The sequence below is a fragment of the Phacochoerus africanus genome, chromosome 1 (assembly GCF_016906955.1).
Source record: "Phacochoerus africanus isolate WHEZ1 chromosome 1, ROS_Pafr_v1, whole genome shotgun sequence".
NCBI lineage: Eukaryota > Metazoa > Chordata > Mammalia > Artiodactyla > Suidae > Phacochoerus > Phacochoerus africanus.
Genome location: NC_062544.1, coordinates 216,272,702 through 216,293,989, shown reverse-complemented (window position 1 = coordinate 216,293,989; position 21,288 = coordinate 216,272,702). Strand labels below are relative to the sequence as shown.

At 44.5% G+C, this 21,288-nt stretch overlaps 1 protein-coding gene across 4 annotated transcripts in view; it reads left to right on the top strand.

Annotated features, from left to right (window-relative positions):
- The window catches only part of KALRN (kalirin RhoGEF kinase), a 697,683-nt gene that overhangs the window by 402,055 nt on the left and 274,340 nt on the right, over nt 1-21,288 (top strand). For 3 of the 4 annotated variants that reach the window (XM_047790542.1, XM_047790550.1, XM_047790482.1), the window contains exons 17-21: nt 3,765-3,983; nt 6,984-7,133; nt 9,751-9,865; nt 13,889-14,004; nt 14,510-14,632. In XM_047790542.1, the coding sequence (XP_047646498.1) occupies nt 3,765-3,983; nt 6,984-7,133; nt 9,751-9,865; nt 13,889-14,004; nt 14,510-14,632 (723 nt within the window). The remainder of the gene's footprint in view (nt 1-3,764; nt 3,984-6,983; nt 7,134-9,750; nt 9,866-13,888; nt 14,005-14,509; nt 14,633-21,288) is intronic. The other variant, XM_047790490.1, reaches the window with a different exon arrangement.

Below are 21,288 nucleotides of genomic sequence, written 5' to 3'. Positions count from 1 at the left end.
TTCAATTTTCTTTCATGTCCTTCTACTAAATATGAACATCCTTGATAATCCATGTATCAAAGATACAGCACTCAATAGGATTAGATAATAGTAGAAATAAACACAAATAATGACTCAAGCTTAACAGAGCAGAGATTATGTCATATGCATAAGAATTTATCATTTAGGAAATTATGGGGAAGAAGGGACTCCCAGGACTATTAGCTAATAATGAGTTTCAAAATAAGGAAGAGGGTTTGTTACATAGCACAAATTATAGGAAAATTAGTTACTCCTCAACTCTCACAGAAAAAGATATAATAATGGGTTTATGATAACAATTATATTGAGGAGAGATCAGATAATTATCGTAAAGATGGATGTTCATTTGATGAACCTTTGCTTTGAATGAGAAACTGTAAATACCATTCTAATTGCTAGAGATGAAGAGATGGGTTGTGATAGAGTGGCAAGGACATAGATTTCAGGATAAGTCAAACCTGAGTCTTATTCCTGGTTTTAACACTTCCTAGATTATACATTTTTGGGCAAGTCACTTAACCAGCCTGAATCTCAAGGTTTTTTTGTTTGTTTGTTTGTTTTCGTCTTTTTGCCATTTCTTGGGCCACTCCCGCAGCATATGGAGGTTCGCAGGCTAGGGGTCTAATAGGAGCTGTAAGCTGTAGCTGCTGGCCTACACCAGAGCCACAGCAACGCGGGATCTGAGCCGCTTCTGCAACCTACACCACAGCTCACGGCAACACCGGATTGTTCACCCACTGAGCAAGAGCAGGGATCGAACCCGCAACCTCATGGTTCCTAGTCGGATTCATTAACCACTGCACCACGACGGGAACTCCCTTTTTTTTTTTTTTTTTATCTTCAAGTTTCTTAATCTGTGAAGTGGGAATTATAATGTCCACCTTGCAGTAGTATCATGAGAACTAGAAAAAAATGCCTTAATGCCTGGCACTGAGGATACATCTGGTTAAATGATAGCTATTAAAGTGATTTTTTAAAGAGAATTCTCCCTCTCCTTCTTTTTTTTTTGGGGGGTGGGGGGTCACATTTGTGGCATATGGAAGTTCCCAGGCCAGGGGTCGAATCAGTGCTGCAGCTGCTGGCCTACGCCACAGCCACCGCAATGCAAGATCTGAGCCACATCTGCAACCTACACCACAGCTCAGAGCAACGCCAGATCCTTAACCCACTGAGCGAGGCCAGGGATAGACTCTATGTCCTCATGAATACTAGTCAGATTCCTAACCCACTGAGCCACAATGGGAACTCCCAAGAGAGTTCTTGCTTTGAGAGTTTCACGGCCTCAGTAAGGAAAATCAGCCAACTGTTGGATGAGTGATAGAGGCATTCAGGTGAGGATAGTTTATAGGAGGTCTCAGACTACCCAAAACGGGCTCTTTGAAGGAGGCCAGAGCTGAGCTGAGTCTCCAAGGGAGACTGGAACATTCATGACAAGAGACGAAAGGGTGTTCCTTAAAGGCAGGGAGAATATGATGGCGATGCAAGTGTACGGTGTGTTTACAAATGGTTTTTGTAAGGAAGAGGCAGGTGATAATGTTACAGAAGTCATTGGAACCACAGTGTGAGGGGCTTTTAATGACGTCCTTTAAAGTTTGGGCTTGATTCACAGCAGTGGGAAAACCGCTGAAGGCATTTTAATTGAGACACAGGAGTGATGTTTAGAGTTTTACCACTGGGAGGGAGGTTAGAATTCACTTAATCAATGCACTTCCTATTACAGAGACCATCCGAAATGTAAGGGATGGGTTTGATGGGTCAGAGTGGAAGCCAAGAAGACTAGTTAGGTAACCTCTGCAGCAGCCTAGGTATGAAAGGGTGAGAGCTGGACTGGAGTTCAGGGTGAGGAACAGCAGGCAGGGGTGAGGACAAGAATGTCATCCCAGGTGGCAGCAAGGAGGACACTGTCAATAGAATGGCTGGCTGCCCTGGAAAGGCTGTTTTAGAGGAAGGAGAGATTTAGTTTTAGATATGAAACTTGAGCAGATGTCCAGGAGGAAGGTGGAGGCTCTGACGGGGCAGGAAGGCCATTCTCATTCATTGGTGAGTGTTCCTTCTCTGTCCAGGAAGAGCTTTCACTTCTACTGAGAATGCATCTTTGTAAGTGACCCACATGGGGCAGGCAGCTAGGCCATCCGAGTCAGTGCTACTGACCTATGTGGGAGGCAAAGCAGGCAGCTCACCCTCAGAGCCACAGACAAAGATGAGGGCCAGTTATCAGGTGGGAGATGAAAATTGGAGAGTCATTTACAAGGTAGAGATGATAGAAGCCAAGGCAATAGTTGAGAACTCTATAGAAGTGAACACAAACCAAGAATGGACCTCAGGGTACCTCTCCATTTAGGAGACAGGAAAAGAAAATTGTACCAATAAGTAAAACAGAGAAAGAAATCAGGGATTTGTAGTAGACGATTGGGCCCATTGGTTTACTCTTCCGAACTTCATTGAGCAGTTAGGAACCCAGACACGCATGTGGTCATCAGGATGGAAGGCTGGCGCAGCGCAAAGCAAGCGAATACTGGAGTCTAGGTTGCTAGAGGAGGTCATGCTGGCAGAGCTCACACTGAGGATAGACTCAGGGCCATGGGGGAGGGAAGCCAGGAGGTGGTCGATAGGCTGCGGAAAAGGAATGGGACTGTGTAGACTGCTGTCTGGGGGAAGGTGAAGGGGGAGGTAGGGGTGAAAAGGGGCGGCTGTGCTCACACACAGGCCATGCTGAGTGGATTTGCCCTGGGGAACTGTCCTGGCACTGCTGCCCAAGAAGGGCAGAAATCATTCTGGAGTAAGGAACCAGGCTTCTAGCTGCCCTTTTCCATTGCCAGTTAAGCTATACTTTCCTGAAAGTGCAGAGGCCAGATTAGTACTCTGCCATTGAGGTGAAATGACCCCAGCAGCTGAGGTTCAGTAATGCTAGCACTGTGCAGTCTTATGGCTCATCCACATGACCCTTTATTTTAGTAAATTTTAATCCCACTTGGCTCTCTCCCTGCTGCCCAGTTACCCAACCTATTCTCCCCACTTCCTATAGTTAATGTGAACTCAAAGGATGCAGACCACACTTAGGCTGCATAAGAAAATCAGCCTTCTACAATATAGATTATTCTAAGGGTGGACATAAATCATGTAGTTTTGAGGGGTTATGCGTTGAGCTGAGTTATCCTCTGTACTGTTCTGTTCCCTGGGTAACCAAGAGATGGTGTGAGATGCTACTCTTCTTTATTAACCTGCCAAATGTCTTCCTTCTACTGGAATCCTTTTTAAAGCTGATCATTCATGTATGAAATGATTGCATTGTGGGTTGAGATTGGTGTTACATTGGGGATATTTTTATATGCAGGTTTTTTTGACCTGTAAGATGGGACTACCCTCCTTTGAAAACTCATGCAGAATAATTTTATGATTAGATTTGGAAAGGAAATTTAATGAAGGTATGAATCAATCAGGAAGCAGATTTATACACAACTGTGTTTCTTTAGCACAGAAACTGAAATGTCTTTGGAACAGCAGAGTAACTCAAGTAGAAGAGAAAGTGGGGGCCAGTTTAGGGATCTGAGCAATTAGTTTATGAAAATGCATGATATCCTTTTTTTAAATATGTTTTAAAAACAATGATGACAACATGTTTGAATCCATCATTTAAAGCTCTTTAACTTTTCTGCATCTTTCCACTCACGCCTCACTCCACCCCCTCCCGTACCACGCCTGGGTCGTTCCCACGGACCTCTCTCTCCTCCCCTTGTGCCCAGTCCCTCTTTCATGCCACTTCCTTGCAGAAGACGCACCAGAGTGCCCTGCAGGTACAGCAGAAAGCTGAGGCGCTGCTGCAGGCCGGCCACTACGACGCAGATGCCATCCGGGAATGTGCCGAGAAGGTGGCCCTCCACTGGCAGCAGCTCATGCTGAAGATGGAAGACCGGCTGAAACTGGTCAATGCCTCGGTGGCCTTTTACAAAACTTCTGAGCAGGTGAGGGAGGGGCTGAGACTGGCAGAGGGCTGTTCTCTGCCACACATCTGCAGGATCTACCTTGGCAAGAAGCCAATTCTCTCAGCGCCAGCCTTTGAGAAGAGAAGAATGATTTGTGGAAATACCATCAGTTTTTCTCCTTATCATACTTGCCATTAGAGGAGTGGACCATGTGATTTGTTTCATATACATTTCTCAAACTCATTGGAACTCAAAGTAGAAATTGGGTGTGTGTATGCTGAATGCTAGATTTGGGTAGTGTACCAGTTAGCTATTGCCACAATAATGCTGCATAACAAATCACCCCAAAAACCCAGTGGTATAAAATAAGCATTTATTTTTCGCCTAAGTATCTGGAGTTAGCTGATCTTGGCTGAGGTTAGTAGAACTAGGCTTTAAGCTGCAGATTGGATCTAGATCTGTTTCTACATTTCTCCTCATTCTTGACCAGCAGCTACTTAAGGCACATTTACAATGAAAGGCAAGAGTGCAAGAGCCCCAGTTCTACTGTGCAAGTGCATTTCAAGTCTGCATGTGTCACGTGCTCTAACATCTTTTTGGCTGAAACAAGTCCTGTGGCCAAGCCAGTTTCAGTGAAGCAAAGAAGTGTATGCCTCCTATGAAGGTTGAGAGAGGAGAGTGACGATTTGCTGAACACAATCTAATCTACCACAGTCAGGTAGATTAGACTATGCACTGCTTGAAAAACATATAGCTCTTTTCCTCATGGGGTTCCCAGTCTAAGAGAGGAAACCCCATGCTCTGTCACCGGAAAACTATGAGCCTAACAGATAGGATGGTGCAGCTGTGGGAGAAAAGGCAGGAGATACACACAGAAGGGCCATAAAGATGCAAACCCATTACAAGTACATCTGAACAGCCATATGCACAAGGGCTAAGAGGGTTTTTAAATGATTTAGGTACTGTTAGGGAATTCTTTTCATAAAGTAGATGTTTAAGGCAGGATTAATTTTGTTCACTGTAAAGTACTTTCCTCACTGGAATCATTTTCTGGCAGAAATAGATCAGAGAAGCGTTCTTCTCTGGGTGACTTACAGGGACCATGGGAAAGTCTGTACCAGAGCAAATGCAACATGTTTGTCAGGGCCCTGCTGCCAGCCTCCATCCCCACACCTTCTCAGTCCTCTTGCCAGTGTTTCAGAGAAGTATTGCCTTCGATGCCCTCAGACTAACATGATAAAAAGCTTCCCCAGTTGATCTATAAATTCAACACATCCCAATCACATCCCAGCAAGCTTTTTTTTTTTTTTTTTTTTGGTGGAAATCGATAATGTTGATTCTAAGATTTACATGGACATGCGAAGAACCTAGAATAGCTGAAACAGTCCTAAAAAGGAAGAACCAAGTTGGAGGGGTTACACTACCTGATTTTAAGATTTACTCTAAAGCAGTGATTGAGACAGAACAGTATTGGTGTAAGAAGAGACACAATGGGACAGAATAGAGGTTCCAAAAGCAGACTCATGTATGTACAAAGCAATTCAAAAAATAAAGTGTCTTCAGCAAATGGTGCTGGAAAGTGATTATCCATATGAAAAAAAGTGAGACTTAATCCTGTCTAACATCACATACAGATTTTAATTTGATATTAAAGATGCTGAAGGGGACAGAGCACTAGATTAAGAGTCAGGAAATTTGACACCGAGCTGACCTTGCCAAAGTTCGCTTTCTCTCTCTAGATTTCTGATCTTTTACCTGTTAAATTAAAGGACATGCTGGGTAATCTTTCCATTTCTTCTAGCTCCCAAATCGACTGGTTTTAAGTCCAGTACTGTCGTGGGGCACGTGTCAAGTACTCTTTTTCTCAAAGTTTTTGCGTGTGTATGGTCTGTTTTCTTTCAAGACTAGAGCCTCTTGCATGTTTTGACGCCCTGCATCAGGAGAGCTGTGTGGTGCTGAAGAATCCAGCTAGAGCTCAAGGACAGGCCTTCTCTGACATGGGAAGCATGTTGGCTGGGAGGTGTTCTGTCTGGGACATCTTGCAGCTTCCTTTTCAGCTCAGTTCTTAATTCAAAAAGCATCCTATCCAATATCACACCCTTCACCAAAAGGGATGACTTTCTCAGACAGAGGAAGCCAAGGATATTAGTTAGACCTATCCTCCCCTGCTTCCATAGCCCAGCAAGTCACCACAGCCTAGAGAAATAAAGTATAGGAGGAGTTTATGTTTTCTGTATCCTTCCCTAGGCCCCGATGCTAGGCTGCCCAGGATCTGCCAGTGATGCACCCAACCGAACTTGCGCTCCAAGCCCCACTGGAAATGCTTTTGGTCTTTTGAGTTCATTTATAAAGCCACTTAGAGCATGGCCTCTCAGCAATTTTAGAACTGAAAAATTTCTTCACTGTCTTTGAGGTTAACCCAAATGTGTTGTCCCTCTGAAGGAAATGACATTTCTGCACTAGCAGGCCTGGAGATGTCATTGCCTTATGGTAGCGCCTTGAGACATTTTTGCTGAGAAGGGAAAGATAATACTCATTTGTGGCTCTAAGTCACATGACATGGGTGACTTCCTCCTTTACCTCTGCTCAAGGCTACTTCCTGCAGGACAAGTACAGATGGTTGGGAACCCAAGTTATCTTCTCCAAACCTCCTTTTCCTGTTCTGCCTAATACATAGACATTGAAAGTTTATAGCAGTATAATCTATAAAAACACTTTGAAACTCAAGTTACTAGACTCTCTGCCTGTCTTACTCTGCATACTATCCCTAGGTGATGGAGTCCACCCCCATCCACCATCAGCCATCACGGGATGGTTCCCAAATCCTCATCTCAGTTGTAATCTGTCTCCAAAGCTCCAGACGCTGGATTCCCACTTCTCTCAGATGTCTCAGGGGTGCTACGCATCTAAGTCTACAAATTGAATTTTGAATGAAAAATGTCACCTGTGCTGGGATGGGGGGTGCCCTTGGCTGAAGGGCCTCATGAAATACTTCTTAAATGATTAATCGACTGAGTCTTTTCCTCCATGATTCATTAGGTCTGTAGTGTCCTGGAGAGCTTAGAACAAGAATACCGGAGAGATGAGGACTGGTGTGGTGGACGAGATAAATTGGGGCCAGCAGCAGAGATGGACCATGTCATTCCACTCATCAGTAAACATCTGGAACAAAAGGAGGCCTTTCTTAAGGTCAGAGCACATTGTCATCTAAGGTCTGGCGCTTTGGCCTTGTTTTTCCACCTACTGTCTCCCCCTTTTCCTCCTCCTTTTCTCCCTCCCCTCCCCCTTCCTCTCTCTCCCTCTCTCCCCCCAAACCCTTCCTCCCCACTGCCTGCTTCATGTAGGCTTCCCATATACCTGTTTTCCTAACTTCTCATCTAAAGTAAGGCATTTGTAGAGAGGATATTGGCTGGTTAATTTGAAAGGTGGAAAGGTTACATTTCAAATGTTCTTTATGTCTCTTGGCCCTTTTTGTATAATTAGGCAATTAGGATACACCATTTCTATTGGTTCCACATACAGTTATCTTGATAGCCCATTGATATTAACTGAGAAAAGTGCCGTACTTTCACTCAGTTCTGTTTTGTCTATAAAAGTATTTTAATTGAAATATATAAACTTAGAAAACAAAACGATTAAGCTGTATCTTTTGTAAGTGGATGATGCAAATTTAGGGCAAGAATTAAAGAAATGAAATTAGACATTTACTTATCAGTCTGACAATTATTAATTGCCAATAAACATAACAGTGTTTATTCTGCTGCAGGAAGAGAGAAACGCCTTCTTTTGTGTGTTTTGTTGTTACCAGAGCCCTAGCTTGCCGGGAGGAAGCACAGGACTGCTCTGAATAGCTTTCAGCTGGTGTGGGGTGTCCTCCTAAGCTTCTTTCCTCCTGCCTTTGATCTCTGTGACACAGTCTTCTGTGCTAAAACTTATCTAAAATTCCATTTACTCTCGAATTCCTTGCTTTCATTTTCTGCTGTCTTTCACGTTTCTGAAAGCGCAAAAGAGAATTTTTATACCCTGACATGTTGCCCCCGATTCTCTACAATTCTGTAATTAACTGCCTTTATTAGGGATTTTCTCTACTTGACCACCTCTTTGAGTTTTGTTTCTCTTCTTTTTTGAAGGCGGCCTTCCTCTGCCCTCCTCCGGTCCATCTGGAGTCTGCACCTGCATTTGATCAGAGCCCTTAGTAATCAGCTCTGACTAATCAGATTAAATAGAAAGTCTTCCACATAGGGCTTAAGGTGATTTAAAAAGTCTTGCCTATGCTAAAACAAAGTTTAAGACAAAACAGTTAAGTAAAGCATATCAAAGGTTTTAAATAGAGGTATAAGGGTATTTCTTTATAAAATTAAATATTTCTTTTGAAGAAGGAAAAAAAAATGTTCTGGTCTAATGATTTCCACATGCGCCTAAAACCACAGTTGAGAAATTCCCTATTGTTGTGGGATTACAAACCCAAGGGATGGGAGATGGAGCACTCCACTGATATGCATCAGTCAATCTATTTTGGATTCCTTGGCTTTGGACCACTGTCCAGCTGTTAAATTCATGGGCTTCAGAGTGGAAGGACCCACTAGCCCTTTTTCACAAGAGCCCCCAGAAGCTGCTATTGCTAATGCAACATTTAAAAGAACTTTTTACCATATAATTTGTAGAATCAGATGCTAAGTGTAAGAAGGTTTAAAAGTTAACAGTTTTGCCTAGAGATGATTTAATTCTGAAAACTGTGGAAAATTAACGGACTCGCATGTATTACTTTAGGAAAAATACTGCTTTTAAAGAAATTCAGAAAATCTCTGGCCTTGAGAGAAACTAGAAGAACTCTGTCAGTAGATGTAAATTCTAGCCCTGACTTGCTTCATGACTCCTGTCCTTGCTGGGCTTCTGCCTGCTCCCTGGGTACAACAGCATGGGACAGACCTGTCCTCTCTGCCACCCACTCCTCTTGTGAGTCTTAAGAGGGTGGTACAGTGGCACTTACTGCTTTACACGATAGATATTTCCCAGCAATAGGATGTTTATTAGCATCGTAGAGGAAGGGGTGGGTTTGATGGACAAATAAGGTTTTTTTTAATTAAAGTATATTTGATTTACAGTGGTGTGCCAGTTTCTGCTATATAGGAAGTGATCCAGTCATACATGTATCTACATTCCCTTTCTTAAATTATCTTCCATCATGGTCTATCCCAAGAGACTGGATATAGCTCCCTGTGCTGTACAGCAGGACCTCCTTGCTTATCCATTCTCAATGTAATTGGCATCTACTAACCCCAAACTCCCCGTCCATCCCACTCCCTCCCCCTCCCCCTCCCCCTTTGGCAACCACAAGTCTGTTCTCTATGTCTGTGCGTCTGACATAGACGTTTTTAAAATGTAATTTCCATTTAGATTTGTAATCAACAGGTTCGATTACTCAGCCTGTCTTCTCAAGTCTAACGTAAGCTAATGTTCACGTGGTCACATACCGCTTATACCAGTGGTCACATCCAAGGCCTTCTGGTGGCAGAGGGAACCAGCCTGGGGGTAAACCATAGTCATGCTGAATCCACATGTAGTTGTCAAGGGGTGGCTCATTTCTGGGGTTTGGCTGTGAGAGAAAGGGGAGAGGCACAGGGAACTTTTCTGGACTCGGTAAAAGAGTGAGCCTTGCATTGGAATTGGAGTGTCCACAAACCAAAGGTGGGCTCCCACAGAGCCCCAGAAACCTCACCACCAACACCCCTTCTCCAGTGTCTTAGATCACACCCCCCGCTGGACCAGGACTGACACGTGGGGCTTCACACCTTGTCTCTCTCAGGCTTGCACCCTGGCGCGGCGGAACGCTGAGGTCTTTCTCAAGTACATCCACAGGAACAACGTCAGCATGCCCAGTGCCGCCAGCCACACCCGAGGACCTGAGCAGCAAGTGAAAGGTCAGTCTGAACCCTGCCAGCCTCAAGCCACTTCAGCCACACGGGCCAGAGCCTGCATACCTGCTCTTCACGCAACCTCACGTTTCCTGGTTCTTCTTCAAAAGGAAAAACTGTGATGTGGGATTTAGGGCAGTGGCCATTCATCAAGCAGCAAGATTTGGAATGGAAAAATGATGATAAAATTTCCCCCAAACTTTTGCTTTTAGAGTCTAGAGCAGCACTAATGGAATTTTCTGAAATAACAAGTGGTCTATTTATACATTTCTATGCTGGGCAGTATCATAGCCGCTAGTCACGTGTGGCTGCTGAGCATTTGAAATGTGCCTAATGCGACCGAGGAACTAAATGTTAACTTCCATTGACTATCAATCAATTTAAATGTATTAGTGAAATGTGACTAACATATTGAACAGCGTAAGACTGAGGTATCTTATAGCCTGGGAAGGAGACATAGACTGAGAAACATCAAACTGCATTCTAATCCTGGTTTTATTGCATATTGGTTAAGCTTTAAAAATTTCAATTTTCTTTTTTCTTTTTACAGCCGCACCTGCAGCATATGGAAGTTCCCAGGCTAGGGGTAGAATCGGAGCTGCGCCGCCAGCCTACACCACAGCCACAGCAATGCCAAATCTGATGCTTAACCCACTGTGTGAGGCCTGGAGTTGAACCCACATCCTCACAGAGACAATGTCATGTCCTTAACCTGCTGAGCCACAATGGGAATTCTGCATTTTTAATTAAAAAATTAAAATTTGTATTAAAAGTATATTAAAAATTATTTTAAAATTCTTTTAAAAATATTTTATTGATTATTAAAAATAAAATTTAATAAAAATAAAAACATTAACAATTAAAAATACAATCCCCAGACCAGAAGCATCAACATCACTTGGGAGCTTATAAGAAACACAGTATTAGGCCCACTTAAATCTACCAAGTCAAAATCTGGATTTTGGCAAGAGCTCCTCCATCCCACCCCAACCAGGCGATTTTTGTGCATATAAAGTTTAGAAAAATAGTGGTTTAGATAATCTTTAATATTTCTCTGAATGCTATAAAATCTATAATTGTATAAAAAAAAAATCGGTAACCTTTAAAACTGCTCATTAGCTGACCAACCACAATAAGCTTAAATGATTATCGGTGGAATTGCTTACTCTGGACCTTGCAGAAATTAGCCTTTGAGTGGGTGAGGAATTTCACCAATGTCGTCTTGACACAGCAGAGAAATACAACCCCGGAGACCAAAGCTGGGGAGGGAAACGACACAGACCTGGAGTGAGGCATGGGGACAGGCCTGGAAACTATGGTGGGGACAGTGGGAGGCTCTGATCTCTTTCAGTAAGAGCCTCTCTCTTGCTCAGAGAGCTCAGGAGGTGGGCAGATCAGAGGCCACTGGGAAGAATTAAACTTAGGAATCAATGTTGCCTACAGAGAACCAGGAAATAGGATTCCTTTTCCAGATGTTCTACCTAGTTTGTGGTCCAGGGGCCCTGTGGGTGGCAGACATGTCACCTTCCTGCATCTTTTTCAAAGCATATGTTCTGACATCCAAATGCAGGTGGCAGCGTGGGTGAGGCCAGTGGCACACATCCCACCTCCTCCCCAGTGTGCCAGGTGAGGGCCACCCTGAGAAAGCGGCATGTGCTGCACCCTTATAGGGCCAAGTCAGGGTTTACCCACAGAAAAGCTTTCAAGAAGGAGCAAAAATGAGACCAGAAACTCATTAGGAATTTTCACCTGATCTGGGTTGATTCCCTCAGCCACCATAGAGGGAACAAAGTTCAGTGAACAAAGCTCTGACTAGTAGGGAAAGACTCAAGGAAACACAGATGCTCACTGATTTTGCCCATTTGAAGCTTCCACTTGAGCGGGGACCTACAATCTTCCTATATCTATTTCCTTTCCACCTGCTGCCTGGACCCAAAACCAGTGCCACTTTTTTTTTTTTGCAGGGGTGGTGCATGGCACATGGAAATTTCCAGGCCAGGGATCAAATCCATGCCACAGCAGTGATCCAAGCTACAGCAGTGAGACCACCGGACCTTAACCTGCTAAGCCACCAAGGAGCAATAATTGTTGCATAACAACCTAAAGAGTTCAGTGGCCTACAGTTGTAAGCATTTATTGTTCAAGTGACTGCATTGTCTGGGAACCAGCTGTCTTGGCTGGCTCAGCTACGCGGTTCTGCTTGACACTGAAGACGTGGCTGGTTTGGCCCCTTCACTACAGAGTGACTTCTTATGCGCTCCTTGCAGATTAATTCTGGGACCCTGGTTGAAGGGGCAGTGGTTACCCAGGAGAACGTCTTATAGTGGTGATGACAGAGGTACATGGGGCAAAGTCAAATGCTCAAGCACACTTCAAGCCCCTACCTGTGTCCTATCTATTAACAACCCATTTGCCAAAGCCAGTCACATGACTGAGCACAAGATGGGGAGGGAGAAGTGGGGGAAGGGTGAGGAAATATACTTTGTCTCTTTGGGAAGGAACTAAGAAGTTCCATGATAAGGGCATAGATACAGGGAGAGCTGAATAATGGGAGGCTGAGAGCTAAGGGAGGAGAGAGAGATTCTGTCCTTAGAGAGCCAGAATTCCACGGGGCATTAAAAGTACATAGCGTCAACAACAACAAAAACCTAAGTAAAAGCACTGCAATTTGGTTCATGCCCTTTTGTAGTTCACAGTAACTTATGCTTTTCAGCCACAGTAACCCAGGAGACCAAAGTGGCTAAGGATTCAGGCTTAGAAGTCTAACAGCCCCACCCCTTTCTATCCAAATGATCCTGGGAAAATTACCTAGTCTCTCTAAGCCCTAGTTTCTTCATCTGGAGAATGGAGATAATAATGGTACATGAATCCTGGGGTGCTGTGAAAATATGTGCCTGCCACATAGTGAGTACTTAATAAGTGTTCATTTTTCATAGCATCATTGTGTATTATATTAGTATTTAGTATAGTTAGCAGGAGGCAAGCAGTGCAAAATAAATTTGATTGCTTCACGCTTAGCGCATACTGTTAAACACATAGGAAATCTATCCAGGTAGCCAGCTGCTTCTGGAACAGCAGGAGAAGTAGGGGAGGGAGATGACATGGATGAACGCCTGCGGTATGTGGCCGTGTGCTCCATGCCTTATGTATGTCCTCACACTCACCATCATTAGAGATAACACGGGAATAGCTCTGAGCCTTTTTCTTTTGTGTGTGTTTTTGCCTTTTCTAGGGCCGCTCCCGCAGCATATGGAGGTTCCCAGGCTAGGGGTCGAATCAGAGCTGTAGCCTCCGGCCTACACCACAGCCACGCCTGATCCAAACTGTGTCTGTGACCTACACCACAGCTCATGGCAACGCTGGATCCTTAACCCATTGAGCGAGGCCAGGGATCGAACCCGCAACCTCATGGTTCCTAGTCGGATTCGTTTCCACTGTGCCACCACAGGAACTCCTGAGCTTTTCTTATGATCAGTTCCAAACCAGTATGGGCGTTTGGGCCCAAAGATATGATTCCATGATAATATGATTCCAACACAGCTTCCCTGTGCCCACAATTTAAAATTTAGGCTCTACAGCCTCTTGTATAGGGCAGAGAGTATAGCAGTTTCCCCTGTCCTGATGCCACTGTTGCCTTCCAGCACTCTCCTAGAACACCTCGAGAGTGGCTGGGATTCCTGTTCAGTCCATTCACTCTTCATAGGCTCCAAGGAGCCAGTTGAGTTATTGTTTTCTGGACCGATACTTCCCAAAGTCTCTTATCATCAAGGACTAGCTTTAGTGTGAAGAAAATCAGGGTCATCCTCTTCCCCTCGTCAACAGGGCCTCCCCCAGTCTCCCTGATCTTTCTCTCCTCTGGCAAATTCTCTATGGACCAAGCTATTATTCCCTTGCTTCTGGTGCCTCAATTAGTCCTATAGGGAGGCTCGAAGGTTGCACTTATCTGGGGCCTCAGATGTTAGGCCAAAGCAGCTGGTCAGATTTGTTCAGGGACTTGCTGTGACCAGTGCCCATCTCTCTGCCTTGCAGCCATCCTGAGTGAGCTGTTACAGAGGGAGAACCGTGTCCTGCACTTCTGGACCTTGAAGAAGCGGCGGTTAGACCAGTGCCAGCAATACGTGGTATTCGAGCGAAGCGCTAAGCAGGTATGTTGAGAGCTTTCCTTGGTTTCACCTCTGTTTTAGAGACCATACAGAGGCCCAAATGACCAAGACTTGGGACATTCCAGAAGAGGGCCATAGCATCAGTCAAAGCAGAGATGGTGGGGAGGCGGGGATGAAGAAAGCAGAGGACAGGCTCCAGCCATTCAGCCTTCACCAAGCACTCCCTTCAGACTTTGGTACCAGGAGTTAGGAAGAGATGCTCAGGGAAGATTGCCCCTAACTCATGGGTGACACTGGGCCTGGCCTAGATGAGTCCCCAGTCTAATGGGCAAGACCCTTTCTTTGTGGGCGGGGTGTTCCATATCTAACGGGGAGGGCACATTCATAAAGTCACCTTCCAAGCTACGTGCTGAATGAATCCTGCCAGCATTTCCTGGTTCCATCATGTTGTGTGAAACCACAAACATTTACCTGGGAGCATGGCATGTTTTCCTACTAACAGCTGGCTTTGGGGGCCACTCAGGGGTTCATTCATTTCCTCCCACAGGCGCTAGACTGGATCCAGGAAACAGGTGAATATTACCTCTCAACACATACCTCCACCGGGGAGACCACAGAGGAGACTCAGGAACTGCTGAAAGAATATGGGGAGTTCAGGGTTCCTGCCAAGGTAGGAAGCATCCCAGAGTCCTCCCCATCCCCAGCACCCTGCAGTCCGGCCAGTTTGACACTGTGGGAGGGAGAACAGCCTCTGGACCAGAAATGCTTGACTACAGAGGCAAGAGCAGCAGTGGGGAGGATGCACGGGTAGGATCATCTCCCCTGAAACCTGAACATCCAAAACGTTGCAACTGCTGGGTAGAGTCTCTGTATGTAGGAAGTCAGCTCCTATACACGTGCTTCCAAATAGGAGTCATCCTCGTGCTCCAGGTTCTGGAATCTGCTATGTTCTTTCAGATCAAACAAGGCAGGGGAAAATGTTCACGTGAAATGTACCTGGTGTGTGTGAACATCTGCACCCAGCCACACATTCTTGAAATTTGAATGCCTTGGGAAGCCCAGCTTATGGGAAGGGCCAGGGGCCCTGGGTGAGTTCACAAAGCAGGTTCTGGAGCTGATGACTTCCCTCTGGCTTTGCCCTACAAATGAGCCAGGCTGGGGTCTCTGGGAAGCAGGATGTGCACTGGTGCCTGTACCATCCTCAAACCCCCATTCACTCTGAGGTGGAGAATGCTGTCATAGGAGGGAGTCTTATTTTCCTCTGTTTTCCCAGCCAGGATTTAATCTGAGGACCTTTGAGTTTGAGTGAAATCTTATCTCAGTTCCCTCTTTGTAGCCTCCTGATCCCTCACTCTGGGCTCCATGCTGTGGAGGACCATCCTTGGCATCACTTCCACACATGGCAGATGGTCTTCCCAGGATGGGAGCTCCCTTTGTGGGAGTCAAGGGGGAGCACATTCATGCCTGTCTCTCCCATCGGTTCTTCGACACTAGGGAGAGTCTCTAATTTGCTGCAACAAAATTAGGCCCTTAGCTGACATTTCAGAAATGGTTATCCACTTTGGGAATCCTACACTATGAACTCTTGATAGTGGGGCAGGGGGCGGGGGTGGCATTCCCCTGCACACCTGTAAGCTTTGGGGCCTTTTCAACCCATTTGAGATAAGAGATCCATTTCAAGACCAACTAGAGCAAACAACACTAGGAAGGTGGCAGGGGTGCGGAACTCTTTTCAAGTCCAAATGAAAATGGTTTTTTGTTTGTTTGTTTGTTTTTGTCTTTTTGCCATTTCTTGGGCCACTCCCGCGGCATATGGAGTTTCCCAGGCTAGGGGTCTAACCGGAGCTGTAGCCACCTGCCTACAGCAACATGGGATCCAAGCTCCATCTGCACCCTACACCACAGCTCATGACAACACTGGATCCTTAACCCACTGAGCAAGGGCAGGGATCGAACCCGCAACCTCATGGTTCCTAGTTGGATCTGTTAACCACTGCGCCATGACGGGAACACCAAGTGAAAATGGTTTTGAATGACCCACTTTGCATCCTTCTGCCCCTCTCCAAAGAGTGTCAGCAATGAACCATTAATAGGCTGAATAGATTCACTGGTATTCATACTCACATAAGGTGGATCACAGCAGATACCCAGAACTTGCTACAATCAGAGTCTGTCCATCACCAAAGTGGAGACGTGGAGGATCATGTAGCTCATTTAATTCATCCTTCCTGTACAATCTTCTTCCTCTTTTCTACTGACACTGTTATCACTTGAATTAAGTTCCATGCTTTTGGCCTTTCCTTCCTTCCGTCCATCCTGCCCTTTATTGGTGTTCATCCCTAAAATACTACTTTGGTCATTGTATCACCCAGCTTAAGAGCTCTACTGATTCTCCAGCGCTAACACTCAACAACGTCTACAACCATGCCACCTTACTGCCCAGCTGTATCTTCAGTTATTCATTTATGTAAATTTTTAGTAGTGATTTTTATTTTTCTATTATAGCTGATTTACAGCGTTCTGTCAATTTTCTGCTGCACAGCAAGGTGACCCAGTCACACATACATGTATACATTCTTTTTTCTCACATTGTCATGCTCCATCACAAGTGGCCAGACATAGTTCCCAGTGCTATACAGCAGGATCCCATTGCTTACCCACTCCAAAGGCAATAGTTTGCATCTATTAACCCCAAATTGCCAGTCCTCCTCCCTCTTGGCAACCACAAATCTGTTCTCCATGTCCATGATTTTCTTTTCTGTGGAAACCTTTGTTTGTGCCAAATATTAGATTCCAGATATAAGTGAAATCATATGGCATTTGTCTTTCTCTTTCTGACTTCACTTTTATGTGCCAGCTGAATGGATACATGTTCTTACCCTCTGAGAGATACATCATTTGCATTTTTGCCTGTGTATCTTTTCTATTTCTCTGCTTAGTATAGCCTTCCCTTCCCTCTAGTTTGTAGTTTTTAAAAAGATCTCACCTTGTCACATCAGTGCCGCCTCCCCTGAGGTCCTGCTTACATGCTAGGATATGACCTTGCCCCTCCTTGCATTGCAGCCATTGTCCGTATCACCTATAAGTCACTTGGCATGGACCAACCTGTTCTCCAGTAATGTGTGTGCAGCATTGTCTCCTGTACGAGCCAGCAAGATCCCAAAGGACAAGGACCACACTGTATTCACTTCCCTGACTGTATCTTAAGCATTGAAGAGAGGCTACCAATATTTGAAAACATAAGGAAAAAGAAGTTTGGGTAGATTTCAACAACCTTCCTCCCCAAATCTCTGTTTAATATGATTCTTTTACTTTGGCTCTCTCTCTGTTCTCTTTCCCTCTTAAGTATTTCTGTTAATGGGATTTCATCCTCCCGTCTCTCATTTCCTTGTCTCAGGACTATTCATTCTGAGAATATCTACACGATAACAAATCCAGCTGGGGAGATTCTGATGAAAGGCAATAGCCTCCTGCCCCACCCCAGTGCCACTTCATAGAAGCAGCCCTCTTTTAAGCAGCCCTCTTGGGTTTCAATCTTTATAACCAATAAAGTGAATTTGAAATGGAAACCAAATTGACCTTAAACCACAAGACAGTAGTACAGTGGACCTCGTGATTGAACGGAGCAATAGAGTATAGTTGAGTATACTGAATTATTGTATGCTGTTCCAGAGAAAACAAATAAAGTAGAAGAACCCCTGAATATAAAAAGGTACTTTCTCTATAGCAATACACAAATGTAAGAATAAAAATAAGACAACGAGAACTGGGGCCAAAATAAGAGGAAAACAAAATTTTCTTGTTGTGGTATGCTGTAAACAATCCGGTTAGAAGAAAGAATGCAAATTATATTTTCCTATTATAGGTTTCAAAATTTATAAGGGGTCAAGGCCCATGGTGATAGGAAAGCTGAATCATCCTGGCATCTGGAAGAACTCTCTTTCTTCTAATGGCAAAAGCATTTTAGATTCTTCTGTTTTCCACTTTTTTCTCTTCAGTGGTTTTTCATACATTCACAAGGCTGTGAAACCACTGTCACTCTCTAGTTCGAGAACATTTTCATCACCCTAGAATAAAGCCCACATCCATCAGCAGTCCCTCCCCTTTTCACCTCCCCTCTGTGTCTGGCAACCCCTAGTCTACTTTCAGTCTCTATGAATTTGTGTCTTTTGGACACTTCATGTAAATGGAATCATGGAATTTCCTACTACAAGGCCTTTTATTTCTGACTTCTTTCACTTAGCTTGTTTTCAAGATTCATTCATGTGGTAGCATGTATCGGTACACCATTCCTTCATATGACCGAATATTAGTCCATTGTATGTATATATCACATTTTGTTTGTCCATTCATCAGTAGATAGACATTTGGATTGTTTCCAGTTTTTGGCTACTCGGAACAGTGTTGCTGTGAACATTTGTGTACAAGTTTTGGTGTGACCATATGTTTTCATTTTTCTTACGTGCATACCTGAGGGTAGAATGACTGGGCTGGGCCCTGTGGCGACTCTATGTTTAAAGTTTTGAGGAAATGCCAAACTGTTTTCCAAACCATTTCCACCGTTTTCCTTTCCCACCAGCCTTGTATAAGAGTTCTGATTTCTCCACACCCTCTCCAGCACTGGTTATCGCCTGTCTTTTGTGTAGAGCCATGCTAGAGCGTGTGAAGTGGTATCTCCTTGTGGTTTTATTTGCATTTCTCAATGAGTAATGAGGTTGAGAAGATACTTTTTTAAACTGATAATGTTATCTCTGAAAGTAAAAGAAGCTAGGAGATAAACTGGACTAATTCTTCTTAACAGAAGAGAATTAAGTGATAATGAAAGTGACTGGAGCCTTAGCTGAACTGAATTATGTCTTGGAATTCAGATCGCCAGCAAAGAGAATACTGGGCTTATCAGAGAGGCCCTTTCTATGAGAAAAATAGAATCTAAACAGGTCAGATAAAAGGTGGGCATGTTTCTATAGCTGAGACTCTTGAGAGGAATATAGCTCATGTGTGACAGACATTTCTGAAAGGCTTAGTTTTTCACATCGAATGACAGACTCTTCCCTCCCGTGGAATGAATATGAAGATATATCTCAAGAAACTGTTTACCCACACAGGGAGCTCAGTAATTCCATACCTACCAAGAATGTATCAGGGAGTACTAGGCACATCAGCAATGAAAGGCCATTTGGAAGCTTGTAATGAGATTATAAGAATTATATCACAGTTAAATCATAAGAACTTGTGAAATGCGCTAAAGACACTGAGAGGCCTTTTTACAAACTATATTCAGAGTAGGGGAAGATGGTATCATGTTAACTGATCAAAGGAAGGAAGGAAACGGAGTTCCCTGGTGGCTCAGCAGGTTAAGGATCTGACGTTGTCACTGCTGTGGCACAGGTTCAGTTCCTTGCCCAGGAACTTCCACATGCCACAAGTGTGGCAAAAAAAAAAAAAAAAAAAAAAAAAAGAAGAAGAAGAAGGAAGATAAAAAATAGAAAATTGGAACTACTGTCTTTTCCAGTAGATAACATAGAATTCAAAATGAAAGGACAAATGGACTTTAGGGGACACAAGAAGCCCAAGATAAGTGAGATGTCAGTTCCAAATGTTCAGGCCCAAATGAATTCTATTCCCCAGAGGTTCTCTTTGTCCACAAAATCATGTCCACATTTCTGAACGTAACATGCAAGCACCTCCACCATCTGACCCCCAACCTGTCAGTCTATAAAAGTCACTCTTCTTGGTGGCAAGATTTGAGTTTCAAGCCAGCTTAAGTTAACAAAGGGGAAAAGATAGTGTCTGGCTGTATGGAGAAATAAAGAAGATGGAAACTATGTGGCTGGACCTCCCGGGAGCCCAGCCAAAGCTGAATGACTCAGCCCAGTGGGAAGAACAAGACACGTGGCCTAGTCTCACCTCTGGAGATGGACACTGGGGCATCACCCGGGTCTCAGCAGCTACGTTGCCTGGCCCACTCGTCACAGGGACCCGGGAACGTACCCACCACTGCTGTCATTCAGCTTCCTTTCTCTCTTCTCCACTGCTTGTTTTCACTTCTGCTCTGCAACCAGCTACCCAGTCCCTGTCTCCACATTCACATCCCCAGGAAAAAAAACCTTGATCGGCTCTGAATGTTGCCCTCATCCCTCTTCAGTCAGAGCCTCTAGGACACCTGGGATTCACTGGCTGCATATCGACAGGCTGTCCTTGTGGAACAAGTTTCACCTCTCATTTCATCAGCGGTGGCCAGGCATGTGGCAGGTCACATGGTGCCACTAGAGTCACCCACATGTAAGAGGTTATGTCAGACTGCTCAGCAGGGGCTGTGGGCATGGCTGGGGTCCAGTTCATGGGTTAAATCTTCTCATCAAATTCTTCCCTCAGTTCTTGTTGGTCTAGCTTTACTTACCTCTAAGCACAATATTTACTCACTCATCCTTTTATTCAACACTTATGGTATGCCTGCTAGATATCAAAGATACAAATGAACGAGGCATCTTGCTTACTTCTTAGAAGTGAATGGTCTAGGGAGGAAGATGCATAAATAACAACGGGGAAGTTACACTGGGAAGGGTGTCTTCCCTCTGATTGTGGGGAGGAAAGGCTTGAAAGCAGGGACTAGGAGGAGCCTCTGACCACAGCAGGGGGCGGGGCAGGTAAGGTTCAGCAGGGCTGGAATTGAGGGGCCACAGAGAGCAGTGGAGACAGTCACAGAGGCGGGTGAGGCCACATGGGGAAGGGCTTGTCTGTGCTGCTCCTTTTGCTCTTCTGGGTTCCACACATACCTGGCATGCTGTCACTCACAAGCCATTCTCCTCGTGGACTCTGAAGCAGAGTTTTAATGCTTCAGGTTGTAATTTCCTCGATAGGGCTGTTCTGGTAGGATTGCTGCTACCAGTTGGCTAATAACACTCCCATCTCTTGCTCAAGTCTCTTGACCAAGAGCAGAGAATATATATGTATTTCCAAGACTTTTATATAAAGATGGATTTTTTTTTTCCTTTTTATGGTCTCACCTGCAGCTAGGTGTTGAATCAGGGCTGCAGCTGTGACCTACGCTACAGCCACAGCAACGCCAGATCCTTAACCCATGCACAAGGCCAGGGGTGGAACCCACATCCTCACAAAGATGAAGCCACTGAGCCACAATGGGAACCCCTAATGATGGATTCCTTGATTATAGCTGCAAAAATTAATCTCTGTTTTTAGTAAATACCAAACCAGAGAAAAATTGGGTTTTTATTGAGGAGTGAGGTGGAGGAAGCCCTAAATGCTGTAAGATAGAAGCCCCTGGGATACCAGGTATCTTTTCTTAACTGATTCCCAGTGATATTG